We start from the raw sequence: 22191 nt of genomic DNA on the forward strand, positions 1-22191 counted from the left end.
GCCGCGCTGGGGCGGCACCGCGCCAACCAAAACAACGACACGCCCCGGCAGCCCTTGCGCCCGCTCCCCGCCGCCACCATCGCCGCCGCTCGGCGGGCCAGCTCGGAGCGCCAGGCGGGCGCGGAGACCGGCCGCCGCCGCCATGAAGCTTCGCGTCCGCCTGCAGAAGCGGACGGCACCGCTGGAGGTGCAGGGGGCGGAGCCAACGCTGGGGGAGCTGCGCGCGCAGCTGCGCCAGGCCCTGCTGCCCGCCTGGGGGTGCAGGTAACGTGCGGAGCGAACCATCGCCGGGGGGGGGGGAGAGGTGGCCGCCCGCCCGCCTGCCCGCCCGCGCGCGCGCGCGCCGCCGGCGGGGCCATACCATGTGGCGCGGGGGGGGAGGGGCCGGGCCGGCTTCCACAGGGCCTCGGCGAGCGGCGGGAACGGGGCGCTGGGGCTGGGCCTGGCGGGCTGGGAAGGGAAGCGGGTCCGAAATGCGCTGTTTAACCGGGTTCGTGAGGGCTCGGCGCGTGCGGCTGGGAGGTCTGTGCGGGGAGATGCCGCTGGGCCGGAGCCAGCGGGGAAGGGCGGTGCAGCGTTGGCGCATGAGCGTCAGGGGGGAAAAAAAAGACACGGGATAGAAAAACTGCCGCTCTGGGGATTTTAGCCAACTCGCAAGACCGCGTTAGAGGCTGCTAAAGCTCATACGCCACTTGGTAAAGCTCCTTGGTGCAGATCTTCCAGTTTCGCTTCCTCCAGTAGCGCAGGGATGGTGGGGCGCTAGGTAACGGAAACCTGAGTACGTTTTGCGTCCTGAGTGTTAACTGTCGGTCAGGAAAGTGAAACGGCAAATGCCCACCTCTGAAATACGGCTTGCAGTTCTGTCAGAGCTGACTTTCATTACTCTGTGGCGCTTAGGTTACAAAAACTGCCGTTGGGTGTCACCTTTACAGTTCTGTGGCTTTCTGAGAGACTCTCTGAGTTTAGACTTCATAAAAGGTTTTGTGTATGAAGAACTCATGACAGTGTTTATAGGAGAATAAAACCTGTTAGATTAATGCAAGAGTTGCCTACGGAAGAAGCTCATTTTCTAGTAGTGAGTAAACAGTTTGTATTCACAAATCTATCATCAGCTATCATCAGGTATGATGATGAAACTAATGTTTCATTGGCAATACATACATTCGATAGCACTGCACTGTACTGCGTACCAGTGTGGGCTGGAGAAATTTGAAGTTACAGTGCATCCTGCCATGGTGGGTGTATTTTATAGTTGATACTTGATAATGGTTTTCATGCTAGCCACTTCCATTTTTTTTTTTTTTTTTTTTGGTAATTGTTTGCACTGAAGCATCTCTTCTTATTACCCATGTTTGTAATGGCCATGCTGGAGGGCAGCTGCTGACCTTTTGAAGCAAACATTTTAATCAGAAAGCAAGATGATTGATCTGCAATAGTATCCTGTTTTTAAGTAATCTGAGTCATTGGTTTATTTAAAGCTTGTTTTGCTAGGTTTAGTATGTTTTAGTTTGGAAGGCACCTGTTTGCTTCCCTTCATATCTCTTTTATGAGAAGTTATTGTAGATGAAGTTATACCCACCAAGCAACTTTCAGCTATTTAAAACACACTTGGAGAGAAAAGTGAGGGAATCACTTCATAGCATAGCCCTTAATTTTTCCCCACTCTTCCTTTAGTGTATAGCTAATTATTAATGGATTAAAACCCATGGAATAGTACTTCAGTAGTATGCAATATGCATTTTTAACTATACCTCTGTACAGTTGCAGCTAACCATATCTCCTTATTTCTTTTCCATTACTTTGTAGTATTGACACACAGTTCTCAATAACACTGAACAACAAGGATGCTCTCACAGAAGACCAGAAGACCTTGGCTTCATATGGGATTGTTTCTGGTGATTTGATATGTTTATTACTAGAAGAAGCAAATGCAAAACCCAGCCTACCTCGTCCCTCGTCTTCTACTCCTCCCCCACTCCAGAATAGTCATGAACCGTCCACCTCGATCCCCAACAAAAGTCAGGCCAGCAGCCCAAAAGAAGAAAGGCAGAATGGGCTGCCTGACAACCAGAAAGCTCATGCAGAAGTTCAAAAGAATGATGATACGGTAAGTCTGTGAGAATTGACTTGTACAACACAGGGCAAGAAAGGAGGTTGCTATACTTTGTAGTAGAGATCCTTTTCAGAATATTTGGCTCTTAATGTTTGCCTGAAGTATAGTCTCTTTTTTTAGCTATGCCATAGAAATTAATTCAGAGGTTCTGAGATGTTTCAGATTTGACATTTTTACAGAACTGTACAGTTTTGCTGGAACATGCAGTTTTCCTAAGGAAGTTAGGAGTATGTTTCTTGCCTACCTCAGTGCTATCTTCTCAAGGAAACTGATTCTAGATACCAAACAAATGAAACAAATACAGCCTGTCTGAAATACCACTCACTAGATGAGTGCATGATTCCTTTCTAATGGTTGTAACAGTTCCCTGTGATTCAGGGGGCCTGTCATAGAATAAGATACCTGTCTGGCTTGTGCATGAGGTTTGTGTTGCTGAAATAGCTCCCACCTCATGCTTCACAGATACACATCTGTATGACCCCACATGCCTGGTGCAACTAATAGGTACATCTTTTGGATGCTTTGTGGTGGCTTTTCCTGTGTGACAATAGATACAGTAGTTAAGCAGATAACGGCTCCCACCAACTACTGGAAGGAGTCCGGTCTAGGAAGGAGTCTTCCTAGAGGAGACTCTCCAGGTACAGCCTAGTGCCATGGCCTATCTCATTATAGGATCCTGTCCTTTTAGGGAGGAGCTTGAGAATCTGGGAAGAAGTTGTTTTCTTGCATTCTTTCAAAGCAAGTAGTTCTTTGTTTTGGAACTAATTTCAAATACAAAACATCCCTTAATACAGCCTTTATATGAGGAATTTTGATAAATATACTTTTAAAAATATTGTTTTAAAGTGTGGAAATAAAGGATAAGGTGAGAAGAATTGTCAATTGTTGAAGAGAATGTAGTGGGACCATTGTTCTATTCATTCCTGTCAGGAGCAATAGCCCTTACACGGTGCTGTATTTAGGCAAGCTGCTCATGTCTGTCAGTTGGACCACATTAAGCTGTGCAGGAATCTCTGTTGCACATTTATCTCATTATTTGAAGGCAAGATGAAAAATTCTCAGGTCTTCTTCCACAACTGAGATGAAAGATGGCAGAAGAATTTCCAGGCAACTAAGTGTTATTAAAAAAACCCTCTAGCAATCTGAAAAACAGTGTTTAATTGGGGCTACATGCATTGCTGTTAATGAGAGATGGGAAATTCCACAGATGGTTGGCTACACGAGCCTCATACAGGCATGAGGGTGCATTGTGCCTTTGAGCGTGTATGTGGGGGAGAAGTAGCTACAGCTCCTTTAGCCTCTTCCTCCCTTTCCTGCCCCTTCCTTCAGGTGAATCTGCCCATTATTTTAATTTGCTAGGGTGTTTTTTTAGTGTGGCCCTAAGTAGTTTTGTGGGAACATGTAACAATAAAATAAATTACATAATAATATGGTGTGATTTTTTTAGGAGAAGAAAGGAAGCCATAATAAAGTCACCATTGTCCTCAAGTCTCAGTAAATACACTCTTTTGATGATTTTTTTTTTCCAGCTATTTAAGTCTGTTCTGTTTATAAGGAGTCTGAGTTATCATTTTGATACTTGCCATGCCTGCTGGCTCAGCTTAAATAAGTGGTGATACCACAGTGAATAGATTATTCCTGTATGTGGTGAGGGAATTCTCCTGAAGTTTTAATATATTGTTATCACTTTGTGTTCAAGTAGTGTATGCAATAAAATGACAGACCCCCTTATGAAGGGCTTGCAATATAAATATCCAAAAAAAGACGAAGGCTCTGTATATAATCCCTGTTTGCAGCTGGGATGCTAGGAAATGGAGATGAAATGAGTCTGTGAAAATTGCAGGGAAGTCTGTAGCGTAGACTTGGTGCTCCTGAAGACTGGAGTAGGCAGAGGAATAATTGTAATGTATATAGAGATGTAGTTTTCTGAATGAACGTTTGTTTGTTACCCTTTAAGGCAAGATCCAGCCTAGAATTTGCTTCTGGTTTAGTCTCAGAAGATGTTGATCTGGAAGAAGGTACAGGTTCCTATCCCTCTGAACCAATGCTGTGCAGTGAAGCTGCTGATGGTGAAATACCACATTCCTTAGAAATGCTCTACCATTCTGCTGAGTGTACCAGTGCCACTGATGCCTTGATTGTTCTAGTACATCTTCTCATGATGGAGACAGGCTATGTACCTCAGGTAAGTGCACAATCAAACAGGAAATTCCTTGGTCAGTAGGAGAAAGCTTTGGAATATCATGGGAACATATGGTGCAAAACATATCTGAAACTCTACTTCTGGCTGTGTGTATGTCAGTCAGCAGCAGGGGCTGCTGAAGTATCAGCTTCTCTAATTTGCCTGACCAGTATGACTTAAGGCTAAAGACTAGAGCAGCATTTAGATATAGGAGAAGAGGCCTGTCTCACTGTTTCTTTGTCTCCGGCATCTCTGGGACCCAGCTAATAACCTCCCACTTCTGCTATCTACTGTTGAGATTGTATAGATGTTGCTTAGGTTTAGCTCTAGGATCAGGGACTGTGTGCATTCAGTGCTTCTGTACTGAACTAACTGTGTAAGTGTACTTGTATCTCTACCCTGTTATGAAAACATACTCTCCCTTGTTGTTTCTTCATCCTGCTGTGTAAAAAAAAAAAAAAAAAAAAAAAATCTCTGTTTTATAAAAGTACATGTTTCACAGCAATGTTTTATATTAACATCTGTTCCTTAAGTTGAAATAGGGGGTTATTCTTGTGCATACAGGATCCGTAAGAACGAGTTACTTTATTGCAATACTGCCTTCAACATCAATATCTTCTCAGTGGTATCCGGTTGAAATGGTTAACAAGGCCTAGGTCTGCCAAAATATTCCTGGTTCCACTAACCTATATAGATATCTAACTCATACTCAAGCACCTACAGCATTATCCATATGCACTGTATGAATTCAACTTTTCCCTTTAGATTTTCAGACCTGTGTTAGGTGTTCACTAGCAAATGACTGAACCTGCTGAAAATGACTTGCTGTCAGTGGAAGTGGTTTAAATTCTCATGTTTTTCCTTGCTGTGAGGCTGACTAAGAACATGCATGGGGTCAGTTTAGGTGTTCTGTTGACCAATACCAATTTAATAAATGTGCTAACTTAATTACATTCCCATAGCCTGTAATATTATCTGACAAGCATGTTTGCTGCTGAGAAAAAAAGTTTTTGTTTATGTCAGTCAGCAGCTTTGGAAGTAGGGAAGATAGTTGTGAAAATTTATGAGGAAGCAAAGGGAGTCTAATTGTACTTGAGTTATGTTGTATCCCTGTTGGAGTGAGGGAGGGGACCCCGGAGTAACGATGAGTCTCAATATGAGTATGGTCGTTCTCCCTTTATTAGAGCTTACACAAAGTATATATATCGACAAGCAATACGCATGCGCTAGCAATAGTTACATGATTGGTTACAGTTTCTGTCCATACGTATAAAGCGGATACATGATTGGTGCAAAGTTGCTGATTGTGYTCCATCGACATTTATGGACCCTAGTTCCGTCCAGACTTGTTTACCAGTTTCATGAATACCTTCTTTTGTAGTGCTCAAGGCCGCTATACGGCCAGTTCAGCAGGCCTCAGCAGGTTCGCCTGCCTTGGCCTACATAAGGCCGCTTTCAGCAGGCTCGCTGGCCTTGGCCTAGATGCCTTCCTCTACCCCGAAGACGGGATTGCTCATCCCAATCAGAGCATGCCCGCTCTCAATTAACCATTCCTCCACATATCCCCATATGGGATTCCAAATGGGGGTTCTCATACTGAAATTGAAAGGAAAAAGTGTTAGTCCACTCAGATTTCCAAGTGGATTTCAAACTATGATTCTTCAAGCCCTGTTCATAAAAGGTACAATGATGTGGTTTTTATGCAGCAAGTTCATGTACAGTCAGGGGTTACCAGAGGTGCTAGAATGAAAGACAGAATGAAGTACAGTTTTCAAAGAAGTGGCCTTAAGTCTGTCTACTGAATAACCTTCCCTGTCAGAAACTGGGACAGAACACAGAATTCCTGAATTTCTCCTTAGATTTGCTGTGAGGCATGGGGGTAAATAGTATATAATCATGCAATCGCATTATATATCATAATGCACAGTTGGATTAAATTAAAATTTAAATTGCAGTGTAATTTTGGCATTTCCGAACTTTTAATCCTCTTTTTGCCCTCAGTCTTGGTACATTGCTCAGGTATGACAGTGTTATCTCTGTGTACTTCTAGGGGACAGAAGCCAAGGCAGTGTCCATGCCAGAGAAATGGAGAGGGAGTGGTGTTTATAAACTACAGTACACGCATCCCCTTTGCGAAGAAGGTGCTGCTGGTTTGACTTGTGTGCCTTTGGGAGATCTTGTTGTCATTAATGGTAAGCTAGTCATGTTTTTAGCCTGGATACACATTGCTAAATGTCACCATTCTTTAGGAAGTGAAACTGAAATCAATGTTTAGAACTGCACCTTGATTATCCAGGTTACTGAGGTGAAAGAGATGCCACTATATTACACTGTATATTCCTGGCATTCCTTTGTCTCTGTGTTAACCTTTTCTTTCCCTCAAAACAGTACAGAGCAATGCTTGGGGGATTCAGCTGGCCTTTTCGTTGTAAAGTTGTAAAAATCTCTTTTATTTTCTCATTTGATAAGAACTTTGATATACATTGCCAAATATTAAAATAGGTAGATTTGCTCCAGCATCAGTATTTTGTCTCATGTTCTTTGCGACACTTATAAATAGCTTATAGAATTTGTGTTCTTTAGTTTTAATGTAATCTTCCCTGTCTTTCCTGAAGCACATGAACAGTATCTCTAACTGTGGTCTCAAAAACTGTATTTAGTTAAAACTTTTCAATCCAGAAAGTTTAGGAAAGTCTTAATTTTTTGAAGCAACTTCTCTTTTACTTTTTTTTTCTTATTTACCGTTTACCCAATTCCTCATTTTTGAAGAACCACTATTAAATTGGGACTTGATTCTAATGTCAGGATATCTTTTTATTAAAGTTTGTAGATTTATTTGTAAAACTTGTAACTGATTATGCCCATTTATATAAGCACATACACTGTATTTTCTCAGAACATGTGCGTATTTTGCTCTCTAAAATTAGGATAAAATGCTTTAATAAGTCAGGTTAAGGTTAAATTTCAGACAATGTTATAATTACCCTGCATATAGCATTCATGTAGTAAGATTGTTCAGTCTTTCAGCAGAGTTTCAAGTATTGGAGTTAATGTTTCTTTCATGACTTGATTATAATAATGGCTCTCTGTGTACCACTTTTAGCTGTGTTGCATCTCTTTCCATGTGATAGAACTGTTGAAGGCAACACTAGCTTTTTGTCAGCAAAATCTCTGTTTCTTTTCTGCTATTTTAAGTTCCACTCTTTTTTTTTTTTTTTCTTCTCAAAAATTTTACTTGTCCAGCTGCCTGATATAATTGGGTATTTCCTCCTAGAGGGGAGGCTAGTGAGGGAAGAAAATAAAATGCCCCTGAGGATAAGGCAGTAATGAAGTGATTTTTATTATCTGTCAATATGGTTTTTAATTTTTAAATGTCTTTTTCTTATATTTGCAGGAACTTTAAAAATCAACAAAGAGATTAAAGGTGTGAAGAGAATACAGCTATTGCCAGCATCCTTTGTTTGCTTTCAGGAACCAGGTATGATTGTGCTATAATACTTGTAAGAGTAGACTGAAATGTAAGGGAGTGGCACAATGGGGAAGGATATACTTGGGCAGAGGACTGAATTGTTTAGGATAACAAAAAAAAAAAAAAAGAAGTGGTTACCATTTAGGTGAGACATAACTTTGTGGTAAAAGGAATTCAGAGTGTAGCCATTAACTCACATTTAGCTGTTAAAACAATTTGAATTTCCTGGATTAGCTGAGTAAGTGAAGAATCTTGCAAAGTCTGAGTCATCTTTTGGCTCATATGCATGTTATTTATGAGCTCCTAAATGTATGTGTGAATCTCTGAGGCAGCAATGCAGGATTATACTCCCCTTTTTCATGGACTTAGGTTGATAGTACATACACTCTTGTTATGGCATCATAATAGTTATATTCTTTTCATTGGAAAATATGTGCTGACTGCATAAGTCTCTCCAGAACTCCAAAATGAGAGAAAAACTAAGGCAGGGGGAGGAGAGAAGGGCAGATGGATATGGATCCTTTGTGAGCACAGACCTGACTAGTCTTTTGTTTTCTGGAGTATGCATGAATTGAATTGTTGCCAGTTGATGCTGACTTGGTTTCCTACACTGCGTCCCAGTTGCTGGTGTGCCCGGCTAGTCAAAAGGCTGTAGAATAACTGAGCACTGAAATGTGTCCAAGACAACGGTAGAACCTTCTGAGGTTCAGAGATTTCCTCCCACCTCTTCCCCCCCCCGCCACCTTTAATCATGCAAAACTCATGCAAATTAGAGTTCTGCTTGTAAGAAAATGACAGTCTCTCTGCTCTTGCGTAATTTTTTCATAATAACCTGAAATTAAGCTTTTGGCATCTCTGTTTTGATAGAAAAGGTTGCAGGTGTTTACAAAGACCTTCAGAAGTTATCCCGTCTCTTTAAAGACCAGCTGGTGTACTCTCTTCTGGCTGCTGCCCGACAAGGTAAGAGAAAATACTTAGAATTTGAGCTGGTAGTTCTTTTCTGAGGATGGAAAGAGGATTTTCTATGCAAAGTCTCAAGGGAAAAGTGTTCGAAACAGCTGTTCAGTGCTGGGTACAAAAAGAGTAAGACTAAAGTAATACATACATTCTAAAGAAATTAGATTAATCTTCCTATTTCAAAAGTTTTACTATAATGATTATTTCCAGTTTTTAAGTTTGATTGCTCAAGATGAAAAACTCTCTCTGGTCTCACTTAATAGACTGAAGTGGTATGGCTGTTTTCCGCACCTGATATTGAGGAAAATAATAGCACAATAATTTCATGGCAGCAGTTCTGTAGTTTTGATCCTTTTCTGTCAATGTAAAAAAAACTTCTATATTTGAAAAATACAGAAAAAAAATGCGTATTTGGGAGTCTGACCCCCAGGAATTATGTTCTTAGTAATTGAGGGTTTGGAAAGGATGATGAAAAGCAACCCAAGCTGGTGTTTGTGAAGCAGTAGGAAGTCCAGCTGTCCCTGCATAGGTATTGGCATAAGAGATCTTGGCTTTCTATGCTGAAGACAACTCAGTTGAATTCCCTCTAGACTTCATTGTGAAGAGGTTTTATGTCAAACATATGCTTTGTATCTAATGCGTTTTTTGTGAATTAATGAAATTGAGCAGGTTTTTTTTTTCTTTATCTCTTGCAGCCTTTGTTCTGTAGCGTATAGAACATAGAGTTTTGGGGTGCTTCTCGTACGTACAAGGACCAATAATGTTCATTATAAAGTGCCACTTGGCCTATTTTATGCACTCCACAAATATACTGAGAGCTGCAAGAGATCTGTTTTAAAGTGCTGTGAGTGTGTATAAGTGGTGCAGCTGAAGCAGCAAAGGGAAATGATTTAAGGGAATGACACTAATGTCCTTCGCTTCTTCTAGGGTTTTTGGGCTAGAGTAAACTCTACACCATTATAGGTAAAGCTTCTGTTTCTTCCACTTTGTAGCTCTGAACTTGCCAGACGTATTTGGGTTAGTGGTCCTTCCTCTTGAGCTGAAGCTTCGGATTTTCAGACTTCTGGATGTCCGTTCGCTCATCTCTCTCTCTGCTGTTTGCCATGATCTTTACACAGCTTCAAATGACCAACTTCTTTGGAGGTTTATATATCTGCGAGATTTTCGAGGTAATGTTGAGACACGTGTTTTCTCTAATTACAGTCCTACGTGAACAGAGGGATTAGGTCTGACAGATTTTGGTAAGAGGTGCCTCAGGCAACTACTATTTTTTGAACACTGAGAGTAAATGCAGTCATTTGTAATACTGACCAGTACAGCTGGTCAGACATAATGCAGGTGGATGCTCTCTTCTTGCCATGAAAACTAGTGACAATCTACTGAGCCATTACTGATGGACCACAGAGATCTGCCCATCATGTTGTGTAGACTGTCCTTGTCTTCCACTGTTTCTCTAGTTACCTCAGTGTGCTGGCTATTGCAGATGTTAGGGAATGGAGGGAAGAGGTATTCTTGCAAGAATCCCTCACAAGAGTTTGAAGAACTAAGGTGGTCAGGGAAGTGCTGTCAGAAATCAGAAACTGTTGGGGTCAGTGTTTCTGGGATTTATCTAGTTACTGATTAAGTCTTGGAGATGATGCTTTGTGTAGAACAGGGTGTATGAGTAAACTATCTACTGAGTGGTCCTGGAGCTTTATTTTTTTAAGTTGCAGTATCTCTGTAAGAAATGTGTTGCTCAAAAGTTTTTCCTTTTTAATTGTTTTTTGTCTCCTGATTCTTCTGTAAGTCTCCAAAAAACCGCGGGCATCCTTGGCATAAATGCTACTTAAAAATAAGATTGCTCTTTTTAATTTTTGCTTCTCTTTGTAGATCCTATTGCAAGGCCTCGTGACACAGACTGGAAAGAAGTAGGTGGCTACTTCATATAATCTCTCTGAGATTAGTCTCCATGGGCTAGTTTGAGGATAAGGCTTAGGCTTTGGGAGGCAGTGACATTGAGTTAAATTTTAAATTAAGTGTGGCGTTCTCTGTGCACGCAGTAACTTTGGTTAGAGTAGGAGAAAATAGCATCAAAGTCACAAAGGGCATGCGCAAATCGTGGAGGGGGGATCTTCCAGAGATGCCTTTGGAAGACGGTGGAAGTGTTCTGGGCTTTAAGACCGGTGAGGAGTACTTCTCTGAGAAGTGCTGAAGAACTGAACACAAGTGCTGAAGCTGGAACACAAAGCACTTCTAGAGCTTTAAAATACCTTTGTTTCTGTCTGCAGTTGTACAAGAAAAAATTGAAACAGAAGAAGGATGCCCTGAGATGGAGGCATACGATGTTTCTGCCTCCTACACCTCATCCAATCCCCTTTCATCCCAACCCATTCTATCCTAATCCCTTTCCTCCCAACCCATTCCCATCAAATCCAATTTATCCTCCAATGATCATTGGTGGAGAATATGCTGAGAGACCAACACTTCCATATGCTGGAGACCCAATTAACTCTCTCATTCCTGGCCCAGGGGAAGCACCAGGCCAGTTTCCTCCATTCAGACCACATTTTGACCCAATTGGTTCCTTGCCTGGAGCAAACCCTACACTTCCAGGACGAGCTGGTCCCAATGACAGGTTTCCACCCAGACCCAGCCGAGGCCGCCCCATGGACATTCGCCGTGCATTCATTTGACTGCTGCTTTTTCCTTCAGTGGGTTTTCTGGTTTCTGAGCTTGCTTTCTAACTGCAGGAGATTGCAAAACGCAGGCACTAACATCTGCCTTCTCTTCAGATTGTGACAAGAACATGTGTGCATGATTATGTCTTGCCCACAAAGACTGGGTTTGTTTATGCTCTGGTGGTACTGCACCATCTAGCACTAAGGTCTGTTTGACGAAGAGCTGTGACTTAGAACAGATTGTGATGTTTTTTCCCTTCTCTCTAATCATCCGTGAAGTGCTACTTAGAGACCAGAAGGCTACTGGCCTAACATTTGCTGCATCAGATAAAGAGCACTTTAAATACAAATCTTATATTCGTCTGTTTTATTTCAAGAGTTTTATTAACTGACCAGTGCAAATGATTTTGTTTCAACTCTACCTGGCTAATAATCTTAACAAAAAAATCTACCATGTTCTACATACCACTGTTACACCGGTAGATTTGAGTTCATAAAGTTTTTCAAAGATGACATTTTCTTTTTCCTTTTATCTTTTATTAGGTAAAAAGCATTTTTTGTTGATACTTAATACACAAAGAATACAGGGAAGGGATATTCTTTACAATGGAAGTATTAGAACACGAACCAGTTCATTTTACAAACAACTTAGTAAACTCATGCTACAGTGCAACTCAAAAGTCTGAACAGAAGCAATATTACGAAGAACCATCAGCAAAACTTTTGTGTTTCTCCCTGTTTGGACAGACTGACTTTGCAAAGAAGGAGCTATAGTACATGGCTGCATTTTCTGTGTATGAACTAAAACTGGTGCAAAAATAAATCTTTCTTTCTGCCTAGCTTACTTAATGCAGTAAATAGGCTGACCTGGTTGAAGTGGAAACAGGGTTACAGCAGGAGAAGCAGAATGGGTTCTCACTTCACTGCAGTAAATTGCATTTAATTCCATTACTGCAGTATCAGAATATATCTTGCCAGAAAGAAACATGTCTTAGCATGTTATCAGCACCTTGCAAATGTTCTCTTATTAACTAATGAGCAACTAACAAGACCATTGTTAAAGTGTCCTAATGAGATCTGCAGTCTGATGCTGAAGCTGAATTAAAAGAAAACTGGAACGACTAAATTTTGCTAGAGCTTTTCATTTCTTTTATTTTTTTTAATATGGATTGATCTCAGTATTTCTGAAAAAGTAAATGATACTGATGACTGTTGTGACAGCTGATATTTAATTATTTCCTAAAATCTTTTTGGAATTCAAATAGTGGAAATAGAATGACATTTCCTATTAAATGCAAGCTGTTTTATCAGTAATACTTATCAGGTCATATTTCAGTGGTTTCATCTTGTTTTGTGTCAGCTGTCTTCAGCAGAGTCAGGAAGTTTTGCCATTAACTCCAGTGGAGTCAAACATAATATTTTATTTTGCTGTCAAAAGCTGTATTTCTTTTCTCTTTTCTTACATCACAGCAACAGATACCACTGCAAATCCTGTCATTATTAACCACCTAAGAATATGTATCTATAGAGTCTGAGGATGCTGATTCCTCTTCAGTACCAAGACGAGCCTTAATTTTTAACATTTACCTGTACTGGTTAAATTGCCTTATTCCAGTACAGTTTTCACTTAAGTGAAATGTATAGTCAAGCCTCTTAGCTAACAGTGATTCTTTATATTCCACTGACTATAAAAAGAAAGAGGGAAATCTGAGCTGTACCTTTCTGCCCTTGTCATGAGTGCTTCAGAAATGCATCCATAATATTCATAAAGGCACACAGCTTTAATTAGTACAAGAATTTGCTTGTAGCTTATTCTCCTCACTTCTTCAAGTTATTTCTGGGAACAATAATGTCTGTGAGTATGCGTGAGAGACATGTTAATCTCAGGCAGCGTTGGTACCAATGTTACCTCACATTACTAGTGCCTTGATGACATCCACATTGCCTACTCTGCTGGTGTGCTGTGCACTGCTCTGGAGTTGGGCCCTTTCTGCCTTGAAGGCAACTGGGTCATTCTCCCCTCAGGCTAATGCAACAGATTCCATTTATACTGGATTTTGTCATTTGGATGTTTGTTCATCAAGAAATGAACTGAACTTTATTACACGTACCCCAATGAGTTACCTGAAGGTATTCCTTCCCTTTTTTCCCTTGTTCCTTTGTGTTCTGGTGAAGGCACTGTGAGCCAAAGATGAAAGAATCTGACTTATCCTCAACTGTCCAGTTCCCTAAACAGTTTTGTTAATAATTCATAAACAAGATATGAAATACAATGTGAACATCTCATGGACAAACAGTACAGAATTAGAAGACAAAACAGGGGAAATACTTACAAATTAGTTATTTACTTTGATAATTTGCCAGCTTCTAAAGCAGGTATATGTGTCATTGTCATTTGTGACTTCTGCAGAAGAGGAAACCACAAAAAATGAAATGCCTGAAAATGGTACAGCTGCAATTATCAGAGCAGGATTGCTCTTCTCATCCTTAACCTTATACAAGACATTTAACTGCATGGGAACATGAGTGACATTACCTCTTCAAATACCACACCTAAATATTATAAGAAAATCAAGATGTTCATCAGTCTGTATCTAAACAGCAAAATGGAGAGTTTTTTTCCAGGTGGTGGATATGAGTGGGTGTCTTAGCTGTGCCCAGCTCCTTGGGCCAGGTCCTACTACACTCCCCCATTCATGTTTCCTGGTCTCCATGTGAAGAAAATTTAACTGTGCAGGACAAAAGAGAAACCCAGCATGCTCTGACCAGGTGCTCAATTTTGAGAGCTGTGGGGCAAAGCCCCCAAGACATGCTGTGGAGCATGTCTGCCCTGTGATTTAAATGTAATATCTATTCACCAAATTTTCTGTTGCCCTCTTACTGCCCCACCTAACTCCAAATGATATATTTTGGTATTTAAATACCTTATGGATATACTTCAGTTCCTTTTTCATAAAATGGAGACTTTTGTATTCCCTCTCTCTTTTGCTTTATTAGATTGCAGGGATTTTGGAAGAGAAACTGCATCAAAGACAATAACCCAAGCAGCTGATGTTGCATTTGTGAATCTCCTGCTAGCCGCAACATCTAATGTGTGAAGATCATAGGTGTAGACTGAAGTTGTGTGTACTGTTGAAACATCTTTTCATCAACATCAAACACTTTAGGGAGTTTCATTATTTTGACTTAGGAATTCAGTTCAGTGTGTTCATTAAAGCACTTTTGTGGACAGAACTGAAGATGCTTTTCAGGAGCTATAGGAGTAATCAAGTTAAGTTGATAGTGGATTTTGCTTTTACTTATTTTTGCAAGCTGGAGCTAGCAGGAGGGGGGATGCCATTCTGTTTGCTTACCCCTTGAAAGATGACAGTTGGGAGCTGCACGCAGATGTATGACTGAGGAGATCTGAGTCACTGCTGGGTATCAAGTCAACAGTGCTATCTGGTTGCAGTGGTCAGTTGGAGGAGAGCCCTGCTGTGTTCAATTGCAGCATCAGCAAGTGATCCAGCCATTGTGGTTTCAGTGATTGATTGGGGTTGCTTTAAAGAGCTATGCCATGCTAGTCATTATTATTATTATTTTTAATGGATTGCATTAGGAAGAGAGACATAAGATTTGGGGTTTGGAGCAATTGAGGATTCTGGTAATCAACTTTTATTTTTGTCTGTGCATCCCTGGTGTATCCTGCAAACATTTAGCAGAGGAAGGGATAAGCTATGCTGAGGGAAGTGTTATAGGAGGAAATCCTCTCCCACCAGGGTTGTATTACCTCCTCTCCATACAGTGGAGCCTGTTAATCTGCTATTGTTCTTGCCAGTGGGGCAGTGTTTGCTCAAGGCCATTTGTCACTCTTTTATTGCTCCTGGAGGCTGCAAAACAGCAGGGTCTGTTTTCTTTCTCATACAATGACACGTATTTATGATGCTACATTGTAAACTGCTGAGCAAACCTGGAAGGACAACATAGACTAAAAAAAAAAAGATAAATCATCAGGGAATAAGGTGGTTCTTTAATACTGAACTTGAGATATAAATCATTGATCCAGATGAGTCCCATGAGAGCCTTCCAACCTGGAAAAGCTATGCAAGTTGCTTGCCTGAAAGCGCACAGGCCACAAAAGCCATTATATGTGTAAAGGCCTGTTCAGGGGTGGATTATACTATGTCCAGATTGGATCTAGATGTTCATTACAGATGCTGTTCAGAAAGGAATTGCTTGTTCGGCTTCATTCCCACCATGATCCGTGAATCATAAGATCCCAGATGGCAAATGCTACTGTTGCTATTGCTGCTTTGGGGATCTCCCCATTTAAGTGACAGCAAAGATCTGTGCTGTTGGCTGGAAAGTTTTTAACACTGGTATTCCTAAGTGTAACCCATGGGGAGTTGTAAAGGGAGATGCAAAGCCAAAAGTCTGGCCTTGAAGCTGCATGCACAGTTTGTGACCAAGCTACATGGCAAAGCCTGAGGAAGAACTGAGGAGGCTTGCTTGCCTCCCCATAGAGACCTGCCTCATGTCTGTCAGATGGTGGTATGGGAATTGGCGTTTTCATTAGTTGTGTTATAAACAGAACTACCGCAGCTCAAGGGGTAGATTCTCTCAGCTGATAGAAATAGCCATAGCTATATTGATTTACACTAAGTTTTTTAAATTGCAAACGTAGCTTGTGCCATTCCTGTTTTTGCCATGACCCAGTCCCCATTTGTGCTCAAATGCTACTTCATTCTGTATTAGAGGCTTGGAGGGAAAGTACACCAGGCAAAGAAATACTGTTTTTCTTCCATCTCTGACTTCTCCAGAAGAATAATCCCTGTGGCTGGTGAGGGAGGACATCTAATACTAATACTGATCATTACCTGCTTTGCATGACCTCCCATTCTAAACTACACACACCTGCATGTTTATATGGGTATGTTGCCTTTCCATTGCCTGGAGTCACTGGATCTACCCTGGCTCATCTTATTTCTAAATGCTGGTTTTCCGGTTCTGTCACAGGTCTGTCACCTTGCATTCATTTTGCACTCACCCCAGTGAAGTCAGTGGGAGTTCAAGGAGGGAGACAGGATTTCACTCCGTCTCTCTATCCATTTTGTATTATGGAACACTCAACACACGAGTATGTGCACTTCATCAACTCTGCTATTAATTGTGCTTGTTTCTGGGGGATGCATTTACCAGATGTGACCAAGTCACCAAAGTACTTGGAGTTTAGCYGGGTTTTATTTGGAATTTGTGTGAACTGTGGATGTGATCTCTGTGGTGTTTCTGGGAGCAGGGGAAGAGGTTGTTTTTTGCGTGGAAGGCCCATTTCTCAGGTTATTTTTGAGCAAAGGCTCCAGGGTTAGAACATGACATTTTTCTCTCAGAACTCAAGAATCACATGCAGGGAACATAAATGCAAAGCATGAAATGGAGACATTTTAACTGCTATGAGCAGAGAGAACTGGAGCAGACATGCAGTCCATCTGGATGCTCTGCTCATGTGATCTTTGGCGTTTACTGACGCCTGGTACCACATTTTACTTGAATGTAGTTTTGCTCTGAAAAGTGACTTTTTATCAAGCTGGTATCATGAAGTTCCACAATTCACGCTGTTTCCATGCTCAGGCATGCTCACTTTATCAGTCAATGAATGCTTATTCTTATCACCATCTTTGTAATCTGTTTCTGAAATCAGCCTATGTTCTTTTTAGCTCAACCTCGACAAGGGTTCTATAATTGCAAGTTAACAACTGTATTGACTATATACAAATAAAATCTAGCTTGCACTGTCATAACTGCGTTGACTCCACAGGGGTTAGCAGGAGTAAAATTTGCTTTACAACTCAGTCATTTGAGCAGATGTGATTCTGAGTATTCACAAAGAACAATGAAATAGTGCCACTTTTATACAGTCACTTTTCAGACCGTTATTAGAATTTTTTTTTTTTTGTAATTAAAACAACTATAGGTTTCTAAATTCCTTTTACCCAGGTATTAGTTGAAATCTTTGTGTGAATTGCTAGGTACCACTGAGTATATTCCAGGATGACATCAGGTTAGGCTGATATGAAGAGTGAGGGCTGATAAAAGCACAGATCCAGCTGCAGGGCTGTTAATCAGAAAACAGGCTAGCAAACGATTTCCTCAGATTGCGGATGGTCTCAGCTTTTGCTTCATCTTCATTGGCATTTCCCCGCTGAGATGATTCAGATATGCTGAAGGTGTTTGTCAGGGACTGTGATTTGCTGAAACAGAAAAGGGAGTTGACAGTCAGACTCAGGAGAAGAAAGTAATAGTTCAGAGGTGGTTACTGATGCTTTGTGTTCCATCACACCGACAGATTCAAGGATGGAAGGAGGGCTAAGCAAGGGGAATCTCCATATGCTAAGACATCCAGGAATTTTTAGGGGGCTAGTGGCTCCAATAGTCATAGTCCAGGCTGGTAAAGGGTTTATGAAGACGACTGATTAAAAACATACAATTGCCATTTGGTGAAACTGTTTTGACAAACAGTTAAGGCATTTCACTGCTAACGCAGAAGAAAGGACTCAAACTGAAAGCCACCTTTCTCTCATCAGCCACACCATGAATGGTTGTCCTCTCCTCTCAAATGTGAGAGCAAGAGGGGCTGGACAAGATGCATAGCCACGTGCCCTGCAGTGTGTGCTGTTGCCTGCTCACCCTGGCATGCCTGCTCTGACCATCAGCTGTGTTGTGCAGTTCTATTGGTTGGCCCCACTGCTCCTGCTGGCTGCATATCTGCTTGTGTTTTAGTTCAGATGAGGACTGTGCTTTTGAAATAAATCTCCCAATTGTCCATGCTTACTGAGCTTTTTTGTTCATGTCACCAAGTGGTTTCTTCTGGTCAATAATGGGCATTCAACTCAAGACTAGACTCTGAAATAAAACTTCCTGAAATACATATAGTGTGAAGACTGACTCCTTAGCACCAACTTTTTGATCTATAAATCCACTGCCCTTGGTTTGCTTTGCTAATGTAGACATCACCACCGAAAGCCTGTTTCAGAACATCACTCTTATGCTGTCTAGAAACTGTCTTCTAATTTCCACTTATATTTTGTTCTGGCCTGTTTATACCAATTTGTTCTTGTGCCAACTTTTTGTCAACACCAAACATTTTTTTGCCAAGTTTTCCTGCCATAGTGACAGCCAGATCTTCTCCACCAAGGGTGCCAGCAAAGGCTGCTACCAAAGGTGCACTACACTTTGTTGGTGAGTTCTGCTCCAGCAGAATGCTTTAACATGTGGTCACCATCTGGTGATCTGCGTATATGACTAGCCTGCCCCATTTTGCCACTGGTTGTCAAAAATTGCCTGCTAAAGAATGTTGTGTGGCTCCTGCATTCAGTGAACAGTGCAGGAATGACTCATGACAAGCTTTCTAGGCAATAATGTGATGATTACAGTCTGAAAGGGATATATACGCTGCTGGGAAGGTAGTTGCTGTGTTAATATGACCAAGGGCAAGGCACACAATTAATGATGAATGCATGAGCAGAAGAAAGAATGTGAAATCTAGAGATGTAAAGATGAGCTTGTTCTTTCTGACAACAGTTCGGTGGTGGCCTGCGTTATGTCCAGGCATTTGTATCTTTAAAGTCACTCATGGTTGTGCAGGTCTATGACCATGGGGACTCCTGCCTGACAACAGGTGATGTGTTCTTTGTGCCAGGTCAGGGTCCTTTTTTGACAGCCTAATTTTAATAACTGCAGATGTAATGGTCTAACAGAAGACCTACTTCAGATGTGGGTGTGGGGTGGCCTGCTGCTTGGACACGTCAGTGGGGCTTGGCTGGCTAGGAGCCCGGCCTTGAGCAGGAGGTCTAGGCTGCTGTGGTGGAAAGACGCCTGGCTTGGAAGCCTGCACTGGGGAGGACCCAGTTGCTGATCGGACTTGCTGTGGAGATCCAGGTGACCTTTGTTGCTGGGGTGAAGTGGACTGGGGACTCTGGGGCTGCTGTCCTTGTGGAGAAAGTCGTTGCTGGGGTGGTGCAGTTGTCCGTGGAGGTTGAGATCCTTGAGGCTGGCGTGGTCCACCTGAAAGGGACATGTATGCATAGATATGAGGAGGTACATGTGGTGGACAACAAGCAAGGAGTATCTACATGGAGGAATGGGTTTTGCTAGGGGAAGAGACTATTCAGAGTAGCATCATGCAGAAGGATAAGGGAAGTCCTCTTTTATGGGCCTATCACTGGTTTCATGCCCACATCTCTAGAGTTGTTGCAAGTCCATTTCTCTACCTCCCTCAACACTAAGAAACTTTTGCTGCCCTCTCCCCAGAGGGAGACACTTCAAGGTGCTATACTCTTTCATGTAACTAATCTTTCTTATCCCTGGCAAGCACTGTCTGCAGTGGGGAGGAAAAGTCACTGGAGAACGAACTCTCTTTGCAGAAAATGAAAGCTGAATCTGCTGGTTTGAGTCAATAGTCCCTTCATGGGGCCAGTGGTTTGATGTGAAACTACCTCCTATCACTATGTGTACATCTATCCCAGCAGTATTAGCAGCAGGTGGCTTCAGCCATTTTGGTAGCAGACCCTCAAAACAGAGACTGGACTAGGTTTTTTGACTACTGTACCCACACACTCTACTTGCTCTTGACAGCAGAAGTAGACAAGAATAATCAGATCACACAGCTCAGTCCTAGTTGTTAAAGATGCAAGAGAAGGCTATGCTACTGATGAGGCCTTGGCCTGAGGTTAAGCTAACCTAACAGGACATGGAAAACTCATAGATGTGTCATGAGAAATTGCTGGATCTGACAGATAACAGTGTGAAAAGATGACAAAATTTACAGATAGCACTGTGAGGGATCGCTAGATTTCACAGGTGGTCAAGGGGGTGTAGTGTGAGAAATGGCCAAGCTTCACAGATAATTGAAGGGGAGTACTGGGGACATCTAGGGGAGCTGGCCCTTGAAAGGCCAACATTGCCTGGGTAACTGTATCAGTAATACTGTATAAGGCCAAAATTACCTAGGTAACATTGTCAGAAATACAAAATTTTGGATATAGCAAAACTGGGACCAATGGGGAAAAAGTAATTAGGGGTGGGTGTTTATTTGGGAGGATACTGGGGCAGAGAATCACAGAATCACAGAATCGCTGAGGTTGGAAGGGACCTCTGGAGATCATCTAGTCCAACCCCCCTGCTCAAGCAGGGTCACCTAGAGCACATTGCACAGGATTGCATCCAGGCGCGTTTTGAATATCTCCAGAGAAGGAGACTCCACCACCTCTCTGGGCAACCTGTTCCAGTGCTCTGTCACCCTCACAGTGAAAAAGTTTTTCCTCATGTTAAGATGGAAGTGTCTGTGTTTCAGTTTGTGCCCGTTGCCTCGCGTCCTGTCGCTCGGCACCACTGAAAAGAGTCTGGTCCCATCCTCTCGACACCCTCCCTTAAGATACTTGTACACATTGATAAGATCTCCTCTCAGCCTTCTCTTCTCCAAGCTAAACAGGCCAAGCTCTCTCAGCCTTTCCTCATAAGAGAGATGCTCCAGTCCCCTAATCATCTTTGTGGCCCTTCGCTGGACTTGCTCCAGTAGTGCCACATCCCTCTTGTACTGGGGAGCCCAGAACTGGACACAGTACTCCAGATGTGGCCTCACCAGGGCTGAGTAGAGGGGGAGAATCACCTCCCTTGACCTGCTGGCAACACTCTTCCTGATGCACCCCAGCATACCATTGGCCTTCTTGGCCACAAGGGCACATTGCTGCCTCATGCTTAACTTGGTGTCCACCAGCACTCCCAGGTCCTTCTCAGCAGAGCTGCTTTCCAGCAGGTCAACCCCCAACCTGTACTGGTGCATGGGGTTATTCCTCCCCAGGTGCAGGACCCTGCACTTGCCTTTGTTGAACTTCATGAGGTTCCTCTCCGCCCACCTCTCCAGCCTGTCCAAGTCTCTCTGAATGGCAGCACAGCCCTCTGGCGTATCGGCCGCTCCTCCCAGTTTTGTATCGTCAGCAAACTTGCTGAGGGTGCACTCTGTTCCTTCATCCAGGTCGTTGATGAAGAAGTTGAACAAGACTGGGCCCAGTACTGACCCCTGGGGGACACCGCTAGCTACAGGCCTCCAACTAGACTCTGTGCCACTGATCACAACTCTCTGAGCTCTGCCATTCAGCCAGTTCTCAATCCACCTCACTGTCCACTCATCTAACCCACACTTCCTGAGCTTGTCTATGAGGATGCTATGGGAGACAGTGTCAAAAGCCTTGCTGAAGTCTAGGTAGACAACATCCACTGCTCTCCCCTCATCTACCCAGCCAGTCATTCCATCCTAGAAGGCTATCAGATTGGTTAGGCATGATTTCCCCTTGGTGAAGCCATGCTGACTACTCCTGATCACCTTCTTGTCCTCCACATGCTTGGAGATGGCTTCCAGGATGAGCTGCTCCATCACCTTTCCAGGGATGGAGGTGAGGCTGACTGGCCTGTAGTTCCCTGGGTCCTCCTTCTTGCCCTTTTTGAAGACTGGGGTGACATTGGCTTTCTTCCAGTCTTCAGGCACCTCTCCTGTCCTCCATGACCTTTCAAAGATGATGGAGAGTGGCTTAGCAATGACATCCGCCAGCTCCCTCAGCACTCGTGGGTGCATCCCATCAGGGCCCATGGATTTGTGGGTGTCGAGTTTGCTTAAATGATCTCTAACCCACTCCTCCTCCACCAAGGGAAAGTTTTCCTTTCTGCAGACTTTCTCTCTTGTCTCCAGGGTCTGGGGTTCCTAAGGGCTGGCCTGAGCAGTAAAGACTGAAGCAAAGAAGGCATTCAGTAACTCTGCCTTCTCTGCATCCTTCGTCACCAG

The 22191-nt window shown here is 42.6% G+C and overlaps 1 protein-coding gene across 3 annotated transcripts; it reads left to right on the forward strand.

Moving 5' to 3' along the window:
- The first annotated feature begins 55 nt into the window (after window positions 1–55).
- On the forward strand, window positions 56–18185 carry FBXO7 (F-box protein 7). 3 transcript variants are annotated; one of them, XM_026063338.1, is made up of 9 exons: window positions 56–264; window positions 1807–2107; window positions 4071–4298; window positions 6346–6487; window positions 7690–7773; window positions 8608–8724; window positions 9714–9890; window positions 10591–10628; window positions 10989–18185. In XM_026063338.1, the coding sequence occupies exons 1-9, from the start codon at window positions 143–145 to the stop codon at window positions 11391–11393; spliced, it is 1614 nt and encodes a 537-aa protein (XP_025919123.1). In that variant the 5' UTR covers window positions 56–142; the 3' UTR covers window positions 11394–18185. The 3 variants fall into 3 exon arrangements, with proteins under 3 accessions (XP_025919123.1, XP_025919131.1, XP_025919140.1); XM_026063346.1 differs by having other exon boundaries at window positions 57–264; window positions 8632–8724; XM_026063355.1 differs by lacking the exon at window positions 56–264 and adding an exon at window positions 408–490.
- The last annotated feature ends 4006 nt before the right edge of the window (window positions 18186–22191 follow it).

The sequence above is a fragment of the Apteryx rowi genome, unplaced genomic scaffold (assembly GCF_003343035.1).
Source record: "Apteryx rowi isolate R43461 unplaced genomic scaffold, aptRow1 scaffold_1001, whole genome shotgun sequence".
In the NCBI taxonomy this organism is placed as follows: Eukaryota; Metazoa; Chordata; class Aves; order Apterygiformes; family Apterygidae; genus Apteryx; species Apteryx rowi.